Here is a 19,822-nt window from a genome sequence, read left to right as displayed (position 1 = left end):
TGGCTAAAACGAAGTAGTCGTCGGGCCCCTTCAACTTCGTTATAACAAGGTTCAAGTGTTTATAAATTATATCCATTATTTCGGTATAGTGAGGTTTGACTGTAGGGTTTGAACCACATCTGTTTTGGTTTCAGGAGCTGAAAGATGACTGACATCAAAGTGAGGTCACACGTCATGTGAGGCATGAAAAAAACTGCAATATAACTGCTGCTTTCACATTTGTTGCCATCCCAGCTAATGAAGACGGCTGGCTTCAGCACTGTAGAGGATAAAAATGATAAAGCACCAATTACATCGACGTTTTTAGATGCCTCACGTGACATAAAACCACACTCCGACTTTAAAGCCATCGTTCGGCTGTTGAAACCGAAACAGCATGACAGAAAAATATGTTAAAAAATTATTTAGCGGCCGCACGTGAATACCACAAGGTGATTCATGCTTAGTAGTGTCTTCCGCATCATTGTAGAGAACAAACATGCGACCAAACTTGGGTGTCTATACTCCTTTAAGGAAATAGTTCCTGCCTAATAGGTGGACAACAAATCATTCTTATTCTTGTTCCTTTTCCCAGTTATAATAGGACTCTTCTTAGCATCTCTGCTCAGGTAAGGCCTGTTGTCTCATTCGTCCAGGGTACGCTTAACATGTTGATGTAGAACCCTCCAACTGCTGCTCTGCACTACTGGACTCTTCTTTTGAGGCAAGCCAACTGATAGCATTGTGGTGTATAATTCCAGACAACGACGTTACCACAATGCTATCATAACGGAAGCGGAAGGTAGTGCAGACACAACAACGGATGTTTAGCCGCTGCGGTGGCCGAGTGGTTATGGCGCTCGGTTGCTGGCCTCAAGGACGCTGGTTCGATCCCAGCCGCGGTGGCTGAATTTTGATGGAGGCGAAATTCTAGAGGCCCGTGTGCTGTGCGATGTCAGTGCACGTTGAAGAACCTAAGGTGGTCGAAATTTCCGGAGCCCTTCACTACGGTGTCTCTCATAGCATGAGTCACTTTGGGACGTTAAACCCACATAAAACCGAACCAAACAACAACGGATGACTAGCACCAATACAACCTAGACGAACATATGTTTGAATTCAATTCGTACAGCACAACAGTTTGTTCTCTCTTTGGGATCACCGAGAAGATGCCACAAACGTGTTTAACTCTGATGACCGACACACCGGAACACATCATACTAGGTGCACCAAACCATGACACATCATTTTTTTCTATCCATCCTATGTGCCATTCCTGCACTGCATGCTGATATCTTCCTTAGTCAATTTCATAAGAGCTTAGAAACAACAATGCATGGCATACCAGTACAGCCAGCCAATGCTTATAAAAAAGGAATAATAATGCGTGAGGGCTAGCTGATTTATATGATCCATTACATCCAAACTAAATTGCACATTGTTGGCATTTTTTGGTGTCTTAGTTGAAAGTGCTGTGCAGAGCGCCATGCAGGAAGCAAAGCTAGCTCTTTACAGCTGCTGTAGGGAAAAAAAGGTTGCTTCATGTCTAACGATATTTTATGTATTTGTTGGACGCCTACCATCTTCACTCAGTGTCATCAGACATTGTGTAGGTGCTTCCATGCGACAGCTTTAAAATTTTCACGGGCTAATGCACCAATCTAGCAAGCTAGTTAGTGCAGGGTGTGATACGAAACACCAAAGGTCCCAATGGGTAGGAGAGATTAGGCTGTTGCATACTGACGAGCACTAAAGAGGCGATTTGTCGATGCAGAAAATTTGCAAGTAATAAGCCTCATATATAAGAGAGAGAGCCGATACTGATATAAGTAGCTTACAATGATGATGACGATAACATATTTTTATGGCGCAAGGGCGTCTTGGCCAAGGAACGCCATGGCACAAGGTATTTTCTGAGTACTCAAAGTTGAGTCAAAAACCCATTTTCCAAGCATATCAGCCGTTACTAACCGAGCAGCAGGCCAAGGGAAAGCTTGTACCCATTTTATCACCGGTGGGTACCCGGAGGCACTGGGGATCGAACCCCGCACCTCCCGCATGCGAGGCGGATGCTCAACCACTCGGCCACCGCTGCGGTATGTAGCTTACAATCATCCACGATAAAGTAGTAGACGAGGTTCAAAGTTCATGAAAGACCCCCTGTAATGCAGATGGAGATCTGAAAACGATTTGCAGGAGCTGCAGAAATGTACAAACACCAAAACCCTTTGTTGAAAACATGTGCCATACGAAAAAAAAAGGTTTTATTGGATGCAAGTGTCAGAGCCTTAGTTCTTTTCGAGTGCAGTGGTTGGCACATGCCTTCGACTAATACAGGCATTAACTGGAATAAATCGTCTTTATGCACAATAAAAAGGTGACTTATAGTTCTCTTCAAGGAAACACACCTTCCCCATATTAGGCAGCACATTCTGACCATGGCTTTGCAGCTGTCAGTGCAGATAAAGGGACTATGTACACTGCCTTAGGCTCATTAACACAGCACTGCTTTTCCGTTGTAAGTAGGCGAGCCAATTAAAAAAAAAACAGCTTATTATCAAGCACTCACTTCATTAGCGTTCCAAGACTTACTTTGAAACATGGAACAATAGGGCCCAACTGACGAAATAAATTAATTTGACGAAGCAAAAACAAAAGTACGTTTGGGTGCTATGTACAGACAGAAACAATAGGCGCCGAAAATAAAGCAGAGGCACAGCCACAGCCGAACGCGACCTCCGATTCGGCGCCGTCCAAGAGTCTGACAGGCACCGTCAGTGCAGATGACAGGCACGCACCATGACAAGCATGAGGAGGATGAATAGCGGCGCAAACACTTCCGAGTAGACGAGGCCACTCTTCTGCCCTTCGGCTTTGAGGCACAGCAGCAGCTTGAATAGGAACATAAGCAGCAGTTGCATGAAGCTCCACAAGGCCCGAAACGCGCCCGCCTTGTAGACGCCTTCGATGTACTGTCGTATGAACACAATGACGCAGAAGTAGGCGTTCAAACCGTCGCATATGAACAGCGATACAAACACCGTCCACCAAGACACGTCGAAGGCCCTGTCCAGCTTCAGGACGACCATGACCGAGAAGAGGGTGATGGAGATGAGGTGCACGAACATCTCGAACACCGTCATGCCCAGCCACCGGGCCAACTCCTTCAGCTTGAACATGGCGATGAGGCGTCTCTTGGTTTCTCAGCGACGAGAGTCGGAGGCGATCCTGTACCTCTTCAGTAGCAGAAGCGGCATTCCTTTACGGAGGGTAGAGTTACCTCGTCGTCACATTAGAACGGAAAAAGTCTGGCGGAAGTCGCGGCAGAGCTCGCATTTCTCGTCCGTTCCTGATGAGGCACATGATTTGTTTATCTTGTTGAGGCGGCTTCGTTACTGGATTTGGATAGACGACGGAGTATCCTAGCCAAGCAGAGCCAAAACGGCGAAAGAAACCTTTCAAACGACAGAAAAAAAAATGCAGAAATAACTGTGGAACCAAATTAACTTATAGTGAAACCTTGCCCGTTTTCCAGAAACTTCTGTTTGATTTTATAATCGCAGATTGAAAAACTTCTAGTTCGTTGACAATTTACTTTCGCATTGACATTGAAACAAGTAAACAAGCCGGTTTGTGTCCGCGCCGATGCAGACGGTACACACGGCGAGTGGTGGCGTGTTGGCCGCCGCCGTATAACAGAAGTGCTGCGCTTACCACCGCGAGCATGGCAGCGGTCTTATTCCGGCTGATTCCCAGGGACTTCAAGATCGTTCCCCGCGAATTCCGGCACCAGGCGTCAAAATGGGTGACCTGCTTATTTATTCTGTGAAAGTTTAAAGCTTACGCGACAGCGATGAGGGGAATATGGGAGCGCAAGCAGTGCAATCGCCTGAAGCGATTGACGAGCTGTCCGGCGTAACATCTGCTGCTTTCCTTGGTAGCTGGTCTCACGCGCTACGGATAATCACGCCACCGTAGCCGCGCTTCTTATCGGCCACATTTGTTTTGGCGCGTTCGATGGCCTTTTCTCGCGCGAACTGAACGTCGCAAACTGACAGGAGTTGCCGGCGACTGATTATTTATGGACGCAAGCTTTCGCGTACGCTATATTTGGGCAACATCTCTCTAGCTTGTTGACCGAAGTGCACGAACTTCTACGTGCCGTAAAATTTATTTACCAAGTGCAAAAATGTCGCACAGTTTCGCTTGTTGATTCAGTGGTCTACGCTATTTTTCGTGGTGCATATCGCACGTGTTGATCATAGTGCTGCCTTTGAAAATGTGGTCCGTGTTTATTTCAAAGGACTTTAGAAATAAACTCAAATGTTGGGTCCGCGTTGTTTCGCTAACCTGTCCCTGATAATGCCAGTTTTAACTGGCGCACTAAGTGCGGAGCTTGTTCTAACCAAAGCTTTCATTTGTCCGTGCCGCTTGAAAACATTAGTGATGCTGTTGTTCGTAATGTTTACATCTTTCTTCCACCGATGCGTAGGTTTGATGACAGAGAAGGCAGGAATCTTAAATCCGGCCGCGCTTTGTGTCCAGCTATGACGTGCGTCTTGGGAACGTCCGTGTATTAAATGTGCTTTTGAAATGCTTGCACGTCAAAGTTATTGTTTAACTCAACTCATGATGCTATGATCGAATAGCACAAAATAGTCCAAATGCGTCAGCCAAAACATCAGAATGATAAAAGAAAAACTACTTGTCAATGTCATGTGGATGTCGTACCTCGGGTCAATAAACTGTTTTGTTTCCAGGTGTTAGTGCGAGTAAATGAAATATTTCCCAAAAGCAAAGCTGTTCTTTTAAATCAAGAGAGCATATGCCAAGGGAAGGGAAATGTTATTGCAGGCAGTGGAGAGTTAGGCGGTAATATACAATTGGGAAGCTTTCTGGGTAAGGATGTTGCTGCCATTACAGGAAATGTCTAATTGGGACCAGTAAAAGAGGTCATTGTACTGCACTGGTTAGTGTTAATGGTGATAGTGATAATTCCGGAGGGTTTTGCTCATCTGTTCTACTGGAATAGGTTTAGTACATTTTCATTTTACATTATGCATGCCGTTTTTGCCATTGCTACACATTGGAGACAGCCACTAACATGCTGGCACCTCTGCAGCACTCTAGACGGAATTTGCACACTCCTCGAGCAGCAAGCTGTGTCCCGCGTCGACTGGCGGTGCCGCGTGTGCGGTCTCACCTGGCCTCGTCAACACGTGCCCTGCACACCAGTTCGTGGCTGCAAGAGGTCGTGGCATTTAAGCTTTCTGACATTGGCGAGGGCATCAGCGAGGTTACAATCAAAGAATGGTTGGTGTCATCTATTCATTTTCCTCTTTTCTGATCACTTTGACTGTGTCACTGCAACTGCGTACTATTGGCTGCAGATGTAACCAGAGCAGCTTTGAAATTTTACTGCTTGAAACCGACCTCCCTGTAGAAGCAAGAACATTTCGGAAACATTCCTTGCCTGTCGTCTTCTATTTTTTTATGTTTGGTCATTCTGTTAAGAATATTTAAAATTACTTTCCTATTCTGATTCCTCTTGTGGCCGATAGTACACATAGGCATGACAGAAGTAAAAGCGACGATGAGGACAGCTCGATCCAAATATTGTTGTCCGTGAAAAAATGATTCTTTGGCTCTTTCCGGGTATGCTGACATTTGTTTGGCAGCAAAAGACGCGATTATTGCTAAGAAAACTGCATTTAAAAAGCTTACAGACACTCAAGTCAAACTCATGGCACCTATGCCGAAAAGGACTCAATGACCACCCTTTTGAAGTGAATGGTGACATAGTGCATCTCTGGGATCAATCCAAAAATTATGTGTCAATGCACTATTTAAATTGCAAAATTAGGCGGTGGTAGCAACACGTGTGTTTCGTTTTCAGGTCTTTTGTATGTTATAGAAGTTGCATTTTTGGTGGAAGTGGTCTGCTTGCCATTAGAATGCAGTAAGCTATTGATACAGGCCAACTTCTATTTGTTCTTGGTGTGCCTTTAATGTTGCCCTCTGGCATTTATTACCCATGCCTTTCTTGAGAGGAAGCAAAAAATATTCATCCTGTACACCAGGGTTGGCAGCGTTGGGTAGGAAAGCAGAAAGGAATCTTTTTTTTTGTTGTTGAGACTAATCTGGTTTGGCGATTCCTTGAACACGCATTTTTAAGGTGTTGGAAACGAGGCAGAGCATTAAAAGTGGTTGTCCATAGCAGAAATGTTTTATTCCTATTTCATTCATGCAGTGGTATGGTTTAACCTCGTTACACCGAAATCGGCCGAGTCCAGTCGTCTATTCATTATAGCCACTGCTTCAGTATAGCCGCAGGCGACCTTGACTGCAACTGTGGCATGCAAACAAGCTGGCTTACCAAAATGAAGGTCTAGGACAACATTGCTGCACTTAATCTTCTGCCGATGTGTTCTGGCACCATTGTGGCCACCATACTTGTGCATCGTGAACTCTGTCCGGAACAATCAAAAACTGATGCTCGCAGCGGAATCGCAGCTGCGCTCCCACTTTTACTGCGGGCTGTATCCTTGTAGAGTCGGATTAAAATTTGGAAGACATCTTTGCCTCTCCTCCACAACATTTTATTTCCAATGGAGCTGTAAACACATATACCAAGCGCTTTCGACGCCGCCAAATAAAGGTACATCAACTGAATACGTAAGCTTAGCCAACGCTAACTAATCATGGTCTGCATAGGTTTTAGTGCCTATAAAGCGGATCTTGGAAGAATGTAGTAAAGGATAGGGAGGGGACCTATATTTTCATACCTTGGCTAGACTTGAAAGAGTAGCTAACCCCCCACTCTCCCATTGGCTTCTGGCTGGCAGATGCACACCATGCAAACACCAGGGCATTTGCCCCATTTTTTTTCTATACCTGATACATTGGATAGACACCAGAGACTACCGGGACATGCCGCAGAACAGCAATTATTCCTGATAACAAGGCTGTCTCGCTTCACGTTCACAACTGCTGAAGGGCTGCTTTTCTGCTTTCGCAAGTGCACCGAGACGGTGCACATGATGAAAGGTCCCCACTTCCTCTATACTGACAATCCCTTCTTAATTTTGTACTAACCGGTCCACTTTGTGGCATCTTCTCCAGGTATGTCAAACAAGGCGACACAGTGAACCAGTTTGACAGCATCTGTGAAGTGCAGAGCGACAAGGCATCGGTGACGATAACTAGCCGATATGATGGGCGAATCACGAAGCTGTACCACGATGTTGATGACACATGCAAAGTTGGCTCACCTCTTGTTGACATTGAAGTGGACGACGACTCACTCAGTGAGCTACTTTCAGTTTTCCTCCAGAACTTTCCATTGCGTCCACCAAATGTGTGCTGTTGCAGACAAGAATTGCCAAAACTGGGTCTTGTGTTACTTCCCTGTGGAAGGAAATCTGCACATTGTACTTGCAGTAAACGTCCGGGTCTGGCACAGATTGTGCAGTTGGCATCTTTTTTATGTTTGCGTTCACAAGTGGTCAGTTCAAAAATCAACTGAGTGTCAGCCAGCCAATAAGATACGCATGAATTCCTGCTTCATCCATTTCTTTTTCAATGCTGCATTTGTGAGCATACTTTTGTATCTTCTCTAGCAAGGAAACTGGATAACGGTGTAATTTAACCTTCCGTAGCACAGTAAAGGACATTCTGATATGGTGAGGCATTGAAAGAAACTGGAAAAGGCCCGACCAAAACATTCCCGCACCTCTTTGGCAGCAGACGTGGGTCACGTATAGTCATCGACACGTTTTTTAGGGCTGAGTTTATTAACAGTTGACAACAGTGTCCTAGTGGCTCTAACTTGAGCTTTGCTTGAACGCCTCACTTGTGGCCAGGTTCTTCGGATGACGATGAAGTTCAGGACCAGGACATTGGATCACAAAATGTTGAGGGGCAGTCCTTGGAGTCCGTGGTCGGTGAATCTGGTGGTGCTTTCGGTGACAAGGTGCTCACAACGCCAGCAGTTCGACGGATTGCCATGGAGAACAACGTGAGTGGAAGGCCTCTCTTGTGTGTGTTGGACCACATGATGCTCACTGCTGTGACATACTGAGCATAAAAACTGGCTACCAAATATGGAAACTGGCACTTTTACATGTTCTTGTTCTCTTAACTGCTTCACTGTGGTTGTCTACGATGAAAGAAATTCTGCCTGTGCTCTCACGTTGAGTTAGATCAACTGCCAATCTGCTAAGTTGTCATTTGATCTGCGGGAGCCTGCTTGAATGCTCTAAGCTTCTGCCACATGAATTACAGTTTACTGGTCAGTGTATTTTCACTTTCTTATGGAAGCTGATGGCATTCTTAATGAATCTATCAGCCTTTGCTCTTGTAAGTTCCTAGTGTTTTAGTGAATCTCAGTCAGCAATCTTAAAGGAGTGTTATTTCGGCATCGATTTTCATATTGCTGCCTTTATTGCATCGAAGTTCCGCCAATTTCAGCACAAACTGGATGAGGCTATGCATTTCAGCGTGGTCTTCTTACGGACAACTCACAGCCCTTATGTACCATTTGTGTTAGTGTGAAATTTCACCTTAGCTTTGACTTCGAAAGTCAAGCTTGGGTATGGTGCTCCCCATTTTAAACTCCACCGGTTCTTGACAGAGATTTGCCCTTAAAGTCTTGCAATATTTGCACTGATATACATGAGGAGAACGCAGTTGCTGTGAGTGTGGACAGTTTTGAAGCAGTGTCATCTTCTCCTCCCTCTGTGCAGATACGCCTCTCGGACGTAAAGGGCACTGGCAAGGATGGCCGTATCTTGAAGGAAGATGTCCTGCGTTATATTGAACTGAAGCAGGCTCCAAGTGAGTCATTATGTTTGGCTGTTGGTGTGGGTTGCCCTTTGGTTGGGTCACCAGGTTCGATGTGCTGGTTCGGATTGCATTGTGAGAAGCTGGCTTTATTTCACATGGGCCCAGAATATTCATTAATCTGTTGTTGCTTATGTTGGGCTATTTATATCGTTTCTACATGGTAAGTTTTCCACAAGTTAGGCTGTTCCGTGGCTAAGTTTCCTCTGAAAAAATGGCTTAGTAGTACTCTTCTTAGTAAACAGATACTATTTGTCCCAGGGCAGAAATGTTTGCTGCTTGGAATTTGCATATCAAAAATCAAATATACACAAAAAGTGCACATTTGGTGCACATCTGTTCATAAATAAAGAATATGCTAGCTCAGTCCATAGTGTGAATGCATGATGCTAACTGTGGCAGAAAATCCTGACTCAGCTAATCGGCTACTTCCTCCTACCGTGCCCTGTCTTAGAAAGATGAAAGAGCATGCACAGCACATACGACGTTGTGAAGCACCTCTTGTAGACGATCTCTATGTGCTCATATCCTCATTTACAGATGCATATGTTTTCTGCTTCCTGATGTAGCTTCCTGATGGATCCAATTTTTTGGGTCGTGCCACCCTTTGGAAGCTTGCAAGTGTCAGCGAGTGCATTCACTTCTCTGAAGGACTTGATCACAAATGCACTAAACGATGGGGGCTAGTTTGCATTTGTAAAGGGGCTGCTATCGTTGCAAATCTGCACAATGGCACAACCCAACACTTCACTAACATAAGGAACAGTGTGACATGTTCATTAATTGTCCATCTTCAGCTGAATTGTTGTTTCGAATACAGCATGGCTATGTTCAGTCTTAAGTGCTTCTTTGATTTTCCATGGGGTGTTTCTGCGCCCATCTCGTGGCTTTTCCTTGGTCTATTGTCTGGATGAGCATGAAAATGACGGAATCACAAGACAAAAGAAGGCACAGGGCAACTGGTGCACAACTATTGGTGTTTATTGATAGAGTATTGGTTCCCACAGCCAAAACATTTTGTGCACAAGCATCAGAAAGCAGCAGAAGCAAGATTAGGTTGGCTTTTGTGTTCTTTGGGTGTGAAATTGAATATTATTTCAGCTAATTCAAGTACTTGTCCATTAGTTGTCCAGTGTCTTCCTTTCTCTAGCCATTTCATCGTTTTTCTGCTGGTTTATGTGTAACGCTATGCAGCGACTAGATAAACTCTTCACATTGTCGCAGTGTCTTATCTCTATTCCATTCATGGGTTACCTTCATAACTTGTTAGGCTGTGCTGTCTGAGCACAGAAAAAATGCACATTGATGATTTCTAGCCACCCATGCAAGATGTAAGCATTGGTTTTCTCACCTCTGTATATTGTCATCACAGAAGTGATCTTTATGAATAGTGCTGCGTCTGTGCTGCATTTTTAGCTCGTAATTTCTGTGCATAGCAAAAAAAAAAAAAAACATTTTGAACCTCTAGGTAGTGGTCTGGTGTGAACACAACTGCTATTTACATGGCATCAGCCATATTGCAGTTTAGGACGGGGGTTCAGCTTGATTAGCTGTGCCCTTTACTGTACTTTCCACAGCTTCTGTTATGTGGAGCTTCATAAGACACATTTGTTGCAACGTTACCAGTTATGACATCTAACGAGCATACTCCATGTGCTGCCATCCTTCATGTTGACCTGACTCATTCTGCAGTTCCTCTTGGATAGTCATTGCTCCGTACCCTTCCCAAGGCAAGCCATTTCACTGAGGTTAGCATCAGTGTTCGCACAGCTCGTTGATGTCTGGCTGTGCAGAAGCACCGGAACCAGCGAAGGCAGTGCCCCCCACAGCCGCGCCGAAGCCGACAGCTGCGAAACCGGCTACAGCTCCGGCCCCAGCCAAGCCGGTGGCTGTGAAGACCTTGCGGGCCATCGAGGACCGTGTGGAGCCTGTGAAGGGCATCCGCAAGGCCATGGCCAAGACCATGGCCCAGTCCCTGGTCATCCCACACTTTGGCTATTGCGACGAGGTGGACGTGACGCGGCTCGTCCAGCTGCGGCCGATCCTCAAGCCGCTCGCAGACCGCATGGGCGTCCGGCTCTCATTCATGCCCTTCTTTCTGAAGGTCAGTCTGCTCTACTCATGCTTTCCATTTGCAGGCATTTGTCATTAATTTGAGAAAGTGTTGACAGCAGGCATTAACTGCAAGTGGTGGAGGTGGCTAAGCACCAAGGTACGGGGAACAATGGCAGCTTGGTGTGTTTTTATGTTATTAGTTACAAGGAGGTTGAGATTGGCGGACTGTTGACGGACTAAAGCATCAGTTTCAATAAAATTAAATGTGCTCATTGAAAGTAAAAGTAATGCTATAAGGAAGACCGCAGGGCGAAAAGACGACACAACAAAGAAGTATAAGCGTTCTTTGTCATGTCGTCCTTTAGCCCCGTGGTGTTCCTTACAGCACTACCTTTACTTTCAAAGAATGCGTCACCAAATATGTCAGCACCAAGTTTTACTAAGTGAGTTCAGATTAATAGGAATCCATTTTACAAATCGGAGATGTCCGGAGGATTAAAGGGGCTCTGAAGACAGTATTCTAACGACAAAGAGACCACTCTCTCTCAAAATGGGCCTTTCATAAGTTAGAAAATGTCAAAGAATAAAATACAGGCGTCATCACTGGCCAGTGTGTGCAAGTAAAATGCGTGCATAAACACTGATCTTTATGCATGGATCCCAGGGGCTACGTTGCACCATCATTCACTTCAAAACAGTGGCAACTTTTTTTTAGTAAGGACATCACAGGGCTGAATCGACCGGCGGGAAAATTTTTAAGGGCGGTTTTCTCGCCTATAAGTGCACCTTTTGCTGCCAGAAAAATATCCGCACAGCCAGAAAGAGCCAGAGAATCTATTTTTACTGAGAACAATAATAGTATGAAGATGTCATCAGTGGTCCCTTAAAAAGCAGAAAAAAATACATCTTCTTCGATACCTACGAAGTAGAAATAAACATGGAAAGGCTGAGAACACATCAACAGTTACCCACTTTCACCAAAATCCACTACACACATGAACAGCCGTAATAACTGTTGTTTTAAATGCTGTGGTCTAGAATTCTTTTCTGTCCTGTTGAGTTATCTAAAGCAGTAATGGATTGCTGATTTGTTCTGTGTGCAGGCGCTGTCTATATCGCTGTTTGACTATCCAATCCTCAACTCCTTTGTGGATGACAAGGTTGAGAACATCACAATTAAGGTAAGAGACTCTGTTTCTTCTTGCCTTGGAGTTGCTTGCCTTGCTGTTAGCCTTTTTTGCTGTCTATCGATCAGGTCCCACTTATGCCACCACGAGAATATATGTATCTGCATATTTTGTTTAAACGGCTATGAAACCATATGGAGAGATGGCCAGTGTTGTTTCATGCTTCATCTTGTAAAAGCATGCATGTGAGGTCCAAAGGTCATGGGTTCACTTTGGACCCGTGCCCATGTTGTTTTTCTTCCACTTTTTTTTTTTAATTAAGCTGAGAGCGGTAGTGGGTTCTGTATGTTCCTTCCTATTTTGTGTCCGCGGCTGTTTGTTAGCTTCCCAAGTTCACTTGCATCACAGGCCAAGTACTTTTCCCTTTAAGTCTTTTCTGTGTTTTGGATGCCCCTTGCTCCTCTCCTTTGCACAGGGTTGCCACAATGTGGGCATTGCCATGGACACCCCCCATGGCCTGGTGGTTCCCGTGGTGAAGAACGTCGAGTCCAAGAACATCCTGGAGATTGCCGGCGACCTGAACCGCCTGCAGAGCCTGGGGGCTGCGGGGCAGCTGCAGCAGGACGACCTCACTGGTGCCACCATCACGCTGTCCAACATTGGCGCGGCAAGTGTCCATACGCTGCCAATGCAGGAGCCCCTCTTCTCCAACTGCCCTTCACTTAGCGGCTCTGTCTCATCTCCTCCAATTGTGGCTTCCTTCTCTTAAAAGCCACTTTTTCAACCCTAAAAAATTATCTGGGATCTGTTTTCTTCAGTCCACGCCTGCACAAGTTGATTCCCTCCTCTTTGCTTGCGATAGCATATCACAACTCAAGTCTGTTCTTCGTACCTGAGAGTAACAGTATTGAAGGAATTGGTTTCAATTCGACATTTTGTCTCACAGCATTAGCATCAGCCAAGCTTCAAACAGTAATGCGTGTCTTAGGCTCATGAAATCTATACAAGCCAAGGATAGCCACAACTTCGGTGGTAGCCAACACCAGTGGCTCTTGTGCGTGCAGGAAATGTAGTTAACGGAACACTGAGGGACCTACATAACATTTTGAGGCTGAGAAAAATACGTAAAACTGCAGTATGATTGCTGCTTTCTTAGTCTCTGACACCAACTTATAGCAAGCTAGCCCAAGTTTGGAATCATAAAAAATGAACAATGAGCGACTATATAGCAGTTATTGCATGCCTGATGTGATTTCATATTGTCTGTGACATCACAGCCATCTTTTGGCCTTAGGAACCAAAACCAAAACTGTATGAGAAAAAAAATCAATTATAAACTATTCAACTGGCCTAGGTAAACTCCACGTCATGATGCATGTGGACTATTTTCTTGCACACCATCCCAAAAAATAACACACATCCAAAAATTTTGATGTCTCTGCTCCTTCAAGTTGCATACCCCATTGCTGTACCATATCAACTCTCTGGAGGTTAGAGTTAAGGAAGACTTGTGCTTTAAGGCTGTTAACTTAATTTGAACTAGTTATGGTTTATTCGGTGCAATGCTATGACCTGATCAGCATTAAGTGTATTTGAGCAAACTGTTACGCAGTTTGCACTCATGTCTTGTGTTTGATGTGACGTACATTGGCCTTGCCGTATGGGGCAGGACGCTGTGGACATTTTTCTAACATGTTGCAGCTTCCATTGTCTAATGGCCTTGCTTGACACCATTGGCAAGCCACCATGTGGATCAGTGCCTCGCGGCACTTGCAGTAGTTAAAGTAGCTATTGGCAATGAGGTAGCCGCAGCTACTAACCTGTACTCTTCTCTTGCCTAGATGAAAGTGCAGTAGCAAACACACTCTCTTGGATGGATATTTAATTTTTCTTTGTCTTTCATTTGAATAGAATATGAGTCTAGATTCGAGACTACCCTCTTCATTCATTTCCTCGTCCTTTTTCTTTTTTTCAGGTTGGCGGAACATACGCCAAGCCGGTCATTGCTAGACCAATGGTGTGCATTGGAGCAATCGGAATGATTCAGGTGCGTTTGGGTTGGGGTGGTGGTGCTGTTTTCTTTCACTCCTGTTAAGTGACTTGCCAAGTCTGCCTCTGACGCCACAACAAAAAGGCACTTGACGGTGCTACAGAAGTGCAGTCAGCTATTTATGGGACACCGACAACCTGATAGTGGTAGCTTATGCTGCTTGTTTCATCTGCCAGGATTCAAATAATGTCTTCCATTGTAGCTTACTAGTTTGTCTGAGCCAGGCGTGTCTAGAGTGTTAAGCCAAAAGTACGTCATCCTCTTTTTTTCCACGCTTTAGATTCAGTTGCTGTCAAACCAGCCAGGCTCAGTGACAGTCCTAGCATGGAACAAGCCACAAATAAGCACATCTCTGTGCTGTCAGCTGAATGGCATGCTGTGTTTGCTTTCTTTTCAAGGCCTTATCATGCAGTGGTAACAAATGTGCTGCTTTTTGTGTTTTTGTGGAGACACTATTTGTTCGGAGCCTGCCTATGTGCAGTGCATGTCGAGGTTTTTTAGTGCTTATTGAATGGTTTCATGTTTGAAACGAGGCTTGAGTTTAGGAAAAGTCAATTGGTTGCAGCGCACCGCCTAGCACAAATGGATCGGAAATTTCTGTGCCTGTCATGAGAATCTAGGTGTGCGAAGGCAGGCGTCCAGCTCCGCTTTCCATCTTTTAACACATGCCACCTGAGAGTGCTTAAACGGAAGATCTACCAAGCAGTAAAAAGCTGTTGTTGCTAAAACAGAACTAAACATTATAGGTTCCTATGTGCAATTCTTCACACGCCTGGCATTTATTTTATCTCGATCAAGAGATGGGATGTTAATAGGACAAGTGTTCACATCTGATGGACCTTAATTCACAGCGATGGACCTTAATATTTTGTCCTTTATTCTGGTAAGCCAGTGTAGAACAGTGCCACACTGGGTCAGCTAGGTATGCAGCCTGAAGTGAACTGCGCCACCTTACATTGCGTGGAGTAACACATAGCACATGTCCTGTGCCACCTAACCTCTGTGCTGGGTCCTGTCACATTGTTTCTTTCTAGGAGTGGTGATGATATATGATCATTTGATCAATTAATGTTGTCATATGAGAGCTGAATGCAGAATACCCTTTCTTATATTATAGAAGCTGCCACGATTTGATGCTGAGGACAACCTAATCAAGGCCCACATCATGCAAGTCAGCTGGTCTGCGGACCACAGGGTCATCGATGGAGCAACTATGTCGCGCTTCTCGAACCTGTGGAAGATGTACCTGGAGACGCCTGCAATCATGTTGGTCCACCTCAAGTAGACATTGCCAGCGTGTACATGTGTACAGTCTGCAGCTGTCTGCAGTATCGAGAAACATACTTCAGCTGGCCGGCACTGTGTGCGGCGTCCTGTCATCACCTGAGCAGCACTTGCACACAGCAGCTGCGCTTGAGTTGAGGCATCATTGCCACGATGCTAGGCTGCTTGTGAACAAGGCATGTCTTAATGCGTCTCCTTCATGTGCACACTCATGGAAGCCAGGGCACCGTGCCTTCTCCTAAGGACAAGGCCGCAGACGACAGTGACCAAGCGTTGTGTTCAGTGGGTAGCAGCGAAGGCTGGTAACAAAAAGTCTTTCAAGTTTAAGGGTCGCTGCTTTGAGGAATCAAGCATGGCCCGCATGGAGCGTTTTTCCGTCAGCGTCGACGGAAGCGGAGCGTTTTTTTGCCGCCGGAGAGGACGTTTTTGCCAAATCGTCAGGTACTGGCGGAACAGAAAAAAACGCCGATGCCGCGCAGACACCGGGAGAGGTCAGCGCAGGAGGGCCAAGGAGAGCCGGAGCGGGCATCACGTGATTCTGGACGGATCCACGCCGGCAGAGAGACACGCGCTCACGAGCATTTTTCGTGCGAGAGCCGGCGGCTTTACTTCACTTCCTGCACATCCGTCTGATTTCAGTATGGATGGGGGCGCGCATCGCACAACTGGGCAGCAAAAAAGCGCCGCTCGGCTGCTGACGATGCGGGAATGAATTCATCAACGCCGGCGCGGGCAACGGGCGCGCGATGCGATTTCGCGGGGCAAAAAACGCTCCATGCGGGCCACACTTAATTTACCAGTAACAGTGCCACAAAAAGCAGTCTTATTGTTTGTTGTGTGCACTGTTGCCATTGAACTTACTGCTGCTTCTTCAAGCTCTCAAAACTCGCAGCTGCTTTGTGAGGTGTGGTAATTTTTATTGTGTAGATGTAATGGCAAATATCTTGCTGTTTTATTTTATACAAGTGAAGCTACAGCCCAATTACTTTGTGACTGCCCATGTAAAGATGTTAATTTTGTGGCCACTTACTGGCTAGCACTTGCTAGCATTCAGTTTTCAGTAAATACAACATGCAAATCAGCGTTCATTCAATTTTTTTGCAGGAGACTTCTTGCCAGATGCTAAGGTTAGGAGGCTGATTAAAGCAGTTGGATGTTTCACTTGGTTTTGCCGAGGCCAGAAACAAAATCTCTTGCATTTTCCAATGGGTGACTTCTGCAGGTCCAGTATTCCCATGTTCCTTATCATCCGTCAGCATTATTGGCATTGGTAAAGCCACAAGGCACAAAATTCGTCACTTCCATGAGGTCCTCCCTGTCGTGTGTTTTGTACCAAGTGCAGGCAGGAGGAGCTACTCGTAGCTCTTCGAGCTTAGAGTGTATGTATGTCGATGACATCAGCTGAGAATGTTTTCTTGCCACAGCGTACACTTTGAAGACAGGTTTCCTTTCTTTATGGACACCTCTGGAATGGGTTCAGCAACTATGTGCTGCGCGATTAAGGATGCAGATGCTTGCTTTTGAATGTTGAAATGCCCCGCACTTTAGAGAAAAAGGACATAGTATTAGCTTTTGTTTTCTCGTTAAATTTTATGTGTTTTGAAATAGCACTGAAGCTTTTATAAAATGTTTTCTCAGAGAAAGTAATGGGAAGCATGCTGTGGTATCATTTCTCTGTGTTTTGGCAGTGCCAATGCTGCCAATGCCAGTAAAAATCACAGGTGTTCAAGCTTCAGCATGGTTCTGTTCATAAAATTAGGAAGCTGCTTTCTTTGCATTAATGCACCTTTTTAGCACGCCTCCCAACCTGAGCTGTGGAGTTTTTTGCGACGGTTTCAGTGTACCTGTGACATTTTTCGTGTGAGCGACTGCAAAGCTTCTGCAGCTTATTTGAGTTGAAAAACGCTCAGTCTGTATTGTTACTCCAGCGAAATCGGTGTTGCAGATATTGGGCATTACATGCACCATGTGAGGAGATTACCTTGTTCATGTTGCAGATTAAGTCGACTACACCACGTCTGATGGCTGTGTGTGAAATACTTTTACTGCGTCATGCAAAATGTAATTTCATGCAAAATGTAGCTTAGTTACTTTGGAAGTATATTATACGCTTAAGAGTTCTGGCTGTGTTTGTTATATTACACTGCAACTAAGTTCTCTTCTTTTCTTATATGTAGGCATGGTGGCCAACCTTTGTTTACACCCCTAAGGAGTTTAGCATTCAAGCGAATCCAATCGAACAACGTGTACTGGATACCAGCATCATGGATGAAGGGAGCATTTTGTGTTCTAGTGATGGTTGGCTGGGCACAATTTCTGTTAACTGGACACAAGGACTGTTAAGCTTAGTGATATGGGCAGTCGAACTTGTGATAACTTTTGTTTGTACAGACATTTTTTTCTCCACCCTCCTGCTGTTTGGCTTTGCCTTTTTTCATTGCGTCAAACTGTGGGGTCTTTCTGCAGTCACGGGTTTACACAGCATTTCTTTTTCTCCGCAAAACTTGTGTGCCACATTATGTCTGAGAACGAGTGGGGGTTGCCCTTTACGACACTGAAAAACGCTGCCAGCAGCTCATTCAGTGACCGTGGTATAAATAAATGTGTTGACTGCACTTCAAACCGGAAATCTCAAGATGTGTACTCCACTGGTTAACATCCCGCATTGGAGCACTAGCCAGAAACCTTATTTGGAAGAAAGCCATACTGTACAGGTCGCCAGAAAAGAAAAACTTGTTTCTGAGTCTCAGACTGTTGACTTTTTTGTTCTAATTCACACATCAGTATGCTGTGGTCGGCCTCCTACAATAATGTATTTTGCGTCAGAATTTGTCTGATAAACACAGTCGAAATAGAAAATTGCTGTTGTCTACGAGGCTGGCTGTTGAAAGAGTGACCTTAAAATGTGATCTCTGGACAGAGCATGAGGTTCAACAAACCATTAGTTTAGAAGGAAAAGAATACTTAAGGTTGAAGGGTGTCAAAATAACTGCAGTCCCTCTGTACTGTCTCACCAGCTGTGTGATGAATTTAACATGACACAAATCTAGTGAAAAAGTGCTTTGTATAATGCCTTGCATCGCAGCTGGGTGTCGTACCGTTGGGGCCACTTAGCGAACGCCTAGCTACGAATAACACCCGTTATTTTATGGCACTGAGTATCCTCAACATAAGGCAGGTGTGCCAACTGTAATGTGGCTCCGAGTTGATGTCACCTTTGTACTCTTCTCTTAGTGCAATAATCTGCCAGTGAGGCGGACGCACACTACAAATTCGAAGCCCTGATAAAGCACCATAGTGATAAGGAACCAGTAGCACCATAGAGTGCTACTGAGCACCTTGGACGGTGTTAGCCAGTTAGAGAGTGAATTATTTACACTTAGAAGGCTCTCTGGTGACTATGGCACGTCAACTTCTCAGTTTGCAAGCGCATCATGCAAAGGACTGCCCGTTGTCACGAAGCATTGCCAGGGGTAGGAAACTTGTTATATATACCACTGTCCAGCTAATCCAGACGTAGGCGCCAGTTCCTCCCGTAGCAGCCGGAGGAAAGCCAACTGGAGCGTTCTATTGTGTTGTCTTGGTAAAGGTATCCAGCTGAGAAAAACAAACTGCATCCCTGAGCAGGCTTTGGACCACTGGCGGCGATAACAAAGTGGTTTCATTTCCCGGTGCCTCAGACAATACGCTCATTGCCGCAGCCTGTCGCGCTGTGTACATGTCCGTGATTAGTTTTTTGGACTTCTTGTCTCCTTCAGTCACCAGGTGCGCTGAAGTAGCTGAAAACAAAAATAACTGGGGTTTCCTACCCCTGGAATTGCTGCGAAGCCTTCATGGAAGCCTGCAGCAGCCTTTGTACCTACTTTTGCGCGATCCTGAATGTCGTGAATGCAGCAGAGTTCGGCACAAAGTTAGGTGAATGGATGAGATTAAGAAGTTTGTGGGGATAGTGTGGTCACAGCTGGCACAGGACAGGGTTAATTGGAGAGATATGGGAGAGGCCTTTGTCCTGCAGTGGGCGCAGTCAGGCTGATGATGATCCTCAGGTTGCAATGGGCCGATAGCTGGCCTGAGGTAAAGTAAAGAAATTGACAGGGGCACCTAACTCCATTACATGGTGGCAATATGTTAGCATTAGTAGCTTTTGATGCCGTTGATAGTGGCAAGTGACATCACTTCCTTCCAGCCAGTGCGAATGCTCTGGTCTGGTGATGTCGCCTCCCTCCAGGCAACCAGCGAATTTAGCTTCAAGGACACATTTCCTTCACGATAGGGCTTCTGATGTCGCACTAAAATGAAATGAATGATTCGAAATATAACGAGGCGGCACAGCGGGCAACATGGCCGGAAAATCCAAAGCCGTATGTTTCTACCACTCCTTACGTGGCACGCCTTGGAAAGGGTCAGAATGAATGTGACAGCAAATTCCTCCAGTTAATGATGATATTCTGGTGGAAATTCAGAGAACATGCGCAAGACGCATGGT

The 19,822-nt window shown here is 45.3% G+C and overlaps 2 protein-coding genes across 2 annotated transcripts; one reads left to right on the top strand and one right to left on the bottom strand.

The window, feature by feature from the left end:
- Window positions 1-2,206: 2,206 nt before the first annotated feature.
- On the bottom strand, window positions 2,207-3,350 carry LOC144110690 (transmembrane protein 203). Its single transcript, XM_077643747.1, has one exon. It carries the CDS (start codon window positions 3,156-3,158, stop codon window positions 2,754-2,756), a length of 405 nt encoding a protein of 134 aa, XP_077499873.1. The 5' UTR covers window positions 3,159-3,350; the 3' UTR covers window positions 2,207-2,753.
- A 267-nt stretch (window positions 3,351-3,617) lies between these two features.
- Window positions 3,618-18,085, top strand: Dbct (Dihydrolipoamide branched chain transacylase E2). The gene is made up of 10 exons (XM_077643746.1): window positions 3,618-3,784; window positions 5,102-5,292; window positions 7,102-7,286; window positions 7,842-7,996; window positions 8,724-8,814; window positions 10,614-10,924; window positions 11,979-12,056; window positions 12,478-12,669; window positions 13,978-14,049; window positions 15,170-18,085. The coding sequence occupies exons 1-10, from the start codon at window positions 3,704-3,706 to the stop codon at window positions 15,335-15,337; spliced, it is 1,524 nt and encodes a 507-aa protein (XP_077499872.1). The 5' UTR covers window positions 3,618-3,703; the 3' UTR covers window positions 15,338-18,085.
- The last annotated feature ends 1,737 nt before the right edge of the window (window positions 18,086-19,822 follow it).

This window comes from Amblyomma americanum, chromosome 11, assembly GCF_052857255.1.
Source record: "Amblyomma americanum isolate KBUSLIRL-KWMA chromosome 11, ASM5285725v1, whole genome shotgun sequence".
In the NCBI taxonomy this organism is placed as follows: domain Eukaryota; kingdom Metazoa; phylum Arthropoda; class Arachnida; order Ixodida; family Ixodidae; genus Amblyomma; species Amblyomma americanum.
The sequence above is the reverse complement of the archived record's forward strand: the minus strand, read 5'-3'. Positions and strand labels throughout refer to the sequence as shown.